At 40.1% G+C, this 6000-nt stretch overlaps 1 protein-coding gene across 1 annotated transcript in view; it reads right to left on the bottom strand.

Moving 5' to 3' along the window:
• The window catches only part of LOC103508666 (ankyrin repeat and sterile alpha motif domain-containing protein 1B), a 42282-nt gene that overhangs the window by 21093 nt on the left and 15189 nt on the right, over positions 1-6000 (bottom strand). Inside the window, exons 8-12 of the mRNA XM_026823204.1 lie at positions 5885-5995; positions 5450-5539; positions 5012-5333; positions 4203-4519; positions 1339-1425 (exon numbers count right to left, since the gene is read on the bottom strand). Of these exons, the coding sequence (XP_026679005.1) occupies positions 1339-1425; positions 4203-4519; positions 5012-5333; positions 5450-5539; positions 5885-5995 (927 nt within the window). The remainder of the gene's footprint in view (positions 1-1338; positions 1426-4202; positions 4520-5011; positions 5334-5449; positions 5540-5884; positions 5996-6000) is intronic.

Raw genomic sequence — 6000 nt, 5'->3', positions numbered from 1 at the left:
TTCAGGTCAAACTGTCTCCTGGACGAGTTGAGCGTTGCGGCAGAATAGCAGGGCTTAGCTTCTCTCTTCCTTCTGTCCTTGGCCTTTTTTGGTCGGTAAGGCTCTTGCTTGTAAAAGGAGAAGTCCTATTTAGTGCGCCACTCAAAAAAAAAAAAAAAAAAAAAAAAAAAGATTCGAGAAGAAAAATTGGTACTCGTAAAAGAGTAGCGTCCAAAAATATTAAGGAGCGCGGCAGCTCTCCGCTCCGCCAAATCAAGAATGTTTGACAGCGCTACTAGAGATATACGCCACAGAGAAAGTAAACATTCTGCATGATGAAGGTAGCTGTTATGTTGACCATGACAATCTTGAAGTTGCAACACTTGTACCTAACTTAATATGTAGGTAAATAAGTATTACAATCCACACTTCATTTTTATTTTTCCAGAGGTCTTGCCTGATGCCCTGAAAACCGAATGCGGAGGCTGTTCTGACAAACAAAAAGAAGGCGCCAAGAAAATCTTCAAGTTCCTTCTGGACAACAAGCAACAAGAATGGGCCAGCCTTGAGAAGAAATACGACCCTACCGGCATTTACAAGAGCAAATACGATAAGGCATTGCTCGCCTAGAAGTAAGATTCGAAAACTTCGACACTAGCGCCAGCAGCGGGAAAATTGTAAACTTCTATTTTACTCGAAACACTAGCGCTAGGCGAAGCGACGCGTGACCTTGGAACTACAAAAGTCTGACTGAACCTTTTGCTGTAAATAGAACCTATTTATTTTGTAAATACATAAGAAATAAAATTTAAAAATCTCTTTTACTAATTTTCCATGCAAGAGAAGTGCAATAACCTACAATTATATCCATATCACATTATAATAAAGAAAAATTACTTGAAAAGACATATGTAGGCCTTTAGACAGCATTAAAATATTAAACAGGATTTAAGTAAAATAATAACAAAAAATCAGAAGTAAGAATAGGTAAGAAAAAGAGCTCTTACCTATGGCCATTCCTCGAGGCAAGATGTAGGGGAGAGGCAGGGAATAGGGTGCTCTGAGCTCGCGCGTTATACGCTTGAATAAGCCCTGGGTGTGTTCGTACCAGTGTGTCCACAGTTTCTAGACGGCCATATTGTGCAGCCAAATCCAGGGCTGTCTCGTGTCGAGAGTTCCGTATAGTGGGATCACAGGAGTGTTCAAGAAGTTGTGAGACAACGGGGGTATGCCCATACTGGGCTGCACAGTGGAGAGCAGTTTCATTGTCTTTGGTCTGAAAAATTCAAACCAGGCCATTAAGTACAGGACCTTGCTATCTTAGAATTTGTCCTTGAAAAAAGGGGGGGGAGAGCTGCTGGAGTTCTCATGGAATACCAGCATAAGGAGCTCATCCTCTGTCTCTGTCTCCATGTCACGTGACTTTCGCTTCAAGTTATTGTACTCCTGAAACAGAAGAGAGAGAAATGGATGGTTCAATGGAGGATGAGAAACTCTTATGGGCGCGACCACAATTTGAGTTTAAACTCGGTTTAAGTTTAACTTTTGGATTAGGGGAGATAGAACGAGACGAAAATTTGCAAAAACCGGATCATGTGTTCACTTTAAACGATTGAGCAATCTGATGGGATAAAAAGATTGAAAAACTTCTCAGATTCGTTAATAAAAGAGGATTTCACTTATAACGTCTAACGTCCTTATCTTGAGTGACGGGAATCTGAACCTCCATTCAACGACAAGCTACTTGCCTACGTTCTACAATCTACACACAATATCCTTTGACTGGGCCTTCAAATTAAATTTATCCCAAGGGCAAAACCTAGACCCTTGAAAAATGGAGTGTGCCTAAAGGCATATGATATGTTCCAATCCACTCGACCCCAAACACATGTTAACTTACACTCATGCTATCTGGTGAAGATATTCCGAACACAGTGGCTGCATAGATCTTATTGTACTCGTGATGGTTCAAGTTCCTATGACCCGGTCCCCCGTCACAACACCCCCCACCACTGGTGTTAAAATCGAAAATTTCAATTTCTGTTTCCGAATCTTCGGACCGATCCGAAAGCGATAAGTAGTACGATGTTGCCAGATCTATCCGATTGTCTTCGACCGGGTAGGAATTTCGACGCAAGAGACGGAAACAGATAAGCGAGTCTAGGAGCTTTTGGCAGTTGGTGCGACGTTGTGACATTGTTCACGTGAGAAAAACGTGTGTGGATCAAAGTTAATGGAAGAAATGCGAGTGTTTTATTTAAATTAAGGTTTAGACCGTGGGCCGAGACTTGGATGTCCCATTATTTGTACATTGTATGTTGATCTTTACTGTCTACATCCAATCTTCAAAATTAAAGTGATATTTAAAATCTGTCCGAGTTCATTAGTTTCGACTATCACTTTGAAGGGAGTCCGGGTACGTTACGTACAAAAAAGATTTCAAACAACTTTCCTGAAAGATATGACACGATGTGCGTTATTACAGTAAAAGAGTAAAAGACACATCCACTATCAAAGTACCCGCGAACATAAACAATACGCTTCGTTCCTATAATCATCAATTTTTAACTAGGAAAAAAAGTCAGCCGATTACATAAGAAATCAAGCCGATAAAAAAGAAGTCAATCGGAAAACTGCACTGTCCGAAAGAAGGAAAATTGGAAAAACTGAAAACTATTATCTCATATCTTCTGAAGGTAAGAATACACTGTAGGGAGCGACTGTCTCGATAAAGAACAAAAACAATGTGTGCAAAGGTTGCCCGGCGATAAAAATGGTAAAGGGCAGTAGAACATTAGGAAGCAACGTTTACAATAATGTAATGGAAAGTAATACACATCATATTAAATTTTTCTATGGTTTTTCATTTCATCAAAGCGGCGAGCGGAGACTTTTTAGAGGTATAGAAGAAACTATCATGTTATTTAAGTTAAATTAAGTTGGAGATATTTTACTTCTTGTAATTTTTACTAGGTTTATTTAAAAGAACCAATTGCAATTGATTTGCTCCGAAAGATTGTTAAATTTTACCCAAATTAAATAATTTGAAGATATTTCATAAAAATCAATTAAGAATTAAATATATGATTCAAAACTTAATGTGGTACCAGGATTGGTATTACATACCATATTGAAGTTCTAAAACTTTATCGTTAGAAATCTAAACCTGTAACAAAGCTGTCAAAGCTTCCTCGAGAAAGAAATGTGCCTATCTCTTCCCTTCACAAAGGGAAACAAAATCCACGTATAATTTTAAGTAGAGCTTTTACTACAAATTAATAATAACGATGGAAAAACGTTGGAACATTACACGCTACATGGCCACTTCTAGAAATTGTGTCAAGATATACGCCTCCCCTCACTCGCAAAACCCAAATTAGTGTAAACAGTTCCTAGCGTGATATTTAACATAAAGGTTATGCAGTTCTTGTTATATTTTTTTATGATGGCTGGATTTTCCACCTCGCTAGTCCTGCAAATGAGTACCTATGAGGAAAGGTAAAAAAAACACTGTACCTAATGACAGTGTCTGTCGCAACCTCCGTTTACCTACTTTCCTTCTCTTCCCCTTTTTCTCGTATTCTTTCTCCTCCCTCCTATACTTTCTCCCCCTCCTCTTCTTTCTCTCCCTCTCTCTGCTTCCTCCCTCTTTTACACAATTTACGAAAGGCGTGAAGAACTTCTATCTATGGGTCTAGGCCTAGACAAAATATGTACAATACAACACGTACCGATATCTGAATTTTTAAACTAAACATAAATAAATTCCAACACACATAAACAATTTTACAGTAGTCAAGTTAAATGTTATCACAAGCTGTAAAGTCATCTGAGTCATCTAAAGTCGTCTGTAAGTCAAACTGAAATCAGTAACTTACTAATGTTGTCCCCAGACCCAAGAGCAAATAGTCAGAGGAGAGAAAGGCTGACCTTTCTTCCAGAAATAATCTTCTAGAGTGAAGTTCTACTGAATGAAGAGAATATATGAAAAGAAGGGAGAATTACGAAGTAGGCCGAAACGAAAAAGGAAAAAAAAAACAAGCAAACAAACAAGCACATCTTACCTGGCTAAGTGGTCGAATCCTATCCTGAATGCTTCCAGAAATAATCTTCTAGAGTGAAGTTCTACTGAATGAAGAGAATATATGAAAAGAAGGGAGAATTACGAAGTAGGCCGAAACGAGAAAGGAAAAAAAACAAGCAAACAAACAAGCACATCTTACCTGGCTAAGTGGTCGAATCCTATCCTGAATAATCTGTTCCGCTTGTTTGGCGCTGGGTGGGGGATGGTCCGGGGTGGGAGGCTGCTGATAATGGGTGGGACTCAGCGGCCACCCGTTAGTCAGACCGTTGCTTAACACACGGATCCGATCGTTGACTATCGTGAAGTCATCCCGTTTGTACATAACATAGTTGCTACCGTAGGAACCCCCTGCTGATTTGACGTTAGATCGATCCGAAGAGGGACTCAGGATACGCTCAACTGTGATTGGCTGAGGCATGAACTCCTTGGGGTCGATTTTCCGGAATGGTAAATCTCCTGAAATCAAATGGATTCAAAACAAGGCGTTAGTGATATTTTTCTGCGGTTCAACATGTCATCTGCAGAGCTCTTCAAAGCAGCAGCTTCCAAAATCAGGATTGCAATGATATTTGCACACCTCCGCAACGGAGATGCAACATGAAGAAGAAGTGATTTTTTAAATGAGATAAAGAGAGTGGGGAAAACAGAGGAGAGATAGGAAGGAGGGAAAGTCAGTGGGAGAGGAGAGAGAGTCAGTAGGAGAGAAGAGAGATAGTAAAGAAGGAAAGTGGGAGAGACCACTCATAATATCACACGTTGGAATAAGATTGTACTTAATTTTGTTAAAATAAAGAAAAATAAAATAAAAATCCATTTGACAAAAGCTACTGGACATAACGTCTTCCCCTTAAATCACCCTATCCTATATCACCCCACCCTAAAACTAACACTATCACAATCACCAAGAAATTCATTTCAAAACCCATCCTATTCAGAAAAGCTCCTTACCTCGATTGAGTAGACTGGTCAGGGACTTGCTGGGATCATTATTCTCCTGCGAGTTATCCTGTGTGAGTCTCCTCAGCTTTCTCTTTGGATTGGTCGTCCTAACAGGTCCGTTCTCACACACCGAAGTTATCGCTATGGGCTGATACTTGCCCCCATCCAGGAGGTCTTCACTTTGGCCCCTGGTGAGAGGTGGGGCCCCAGGGTGGGCCGGTGGGTCATCGATATCAATGGTAGAAGAGTAGCGGAGTTTGAAATCGGTACCCGCGCAGTGGTCGGCCGATTTGCCTCGCCTCAGAGGGTGCCCGCGTGGGGTACTAGGCATCTAGGAACAGAGGGCAGTAGTAGTACATTTTTTTACCATTTACATTAAACTAAAACTACAGCAGATAAAAAAATAAAAAATAGATTTTAAGTATTTTTAAAGCCTAAAGCACCAACAGTAGAGTAGCGGAGTTTGAAATCGGTACCCGCGCAGTGGTCGGCCGATTTGCCTCGCCTCAGAGGGTGCCCGCGTGGGGTACTAGGCATCTGGGAACAGAGGGCAGTAGTAGTACATTTTTTTTACCATTTACATTAAACTAAAACTACAGCATATAAAAAAATAAAAAATAGATTTTAAGTATTTTTAAAGCCTAAAGCACCAACAGTAAAAAAGACCTTATCTATTTGATTAGACATATTGGAACAGCAATTCATAAGTAACATTACTTTTCTTCCTATAGGATAAGGAAAATAGAAAGGGGAAAATTTAAATGAAACAGGAACCCATCCATGTTCGACCTAAATATTAAAATTACTTGGTCAAGTGAAGACCTTTCTCTCTGTCTCCTAATAATGAAACAGACATTTTCTCTCACCAGATGTTTCACTCACCTGCATATCATCTGTATCACTGACAGACCGGGTTCCACCACCAGACACTAGAAACTCGTAGGACATCACAGCTGAAGCAACGCTCAAGTCAGATATCAAATGACTGGGCGACACGG

The sequence above is a fragment of the Diaphorina citri genome, unplaced genomic scaffold, assembly GCF_000475195.1.
Source record: "Diaphorina citri unplaced genomic scaffold, Diaci psyllid genome assembly version 1.1 scaffold421, whole genome shotgun sequence".
In the NCBI taxonomy this organism is placed as follows: Eukaryota; Metazoa; Arthropoda; class Insecta; order Hemiptera; family Psyllidae; genus Diaphorina; species Diaphorina citri.
Note: the sequence above shows the minus strand (reverse complement) of the source record. Positions and strands in the feature narration are given on the sequence as shown.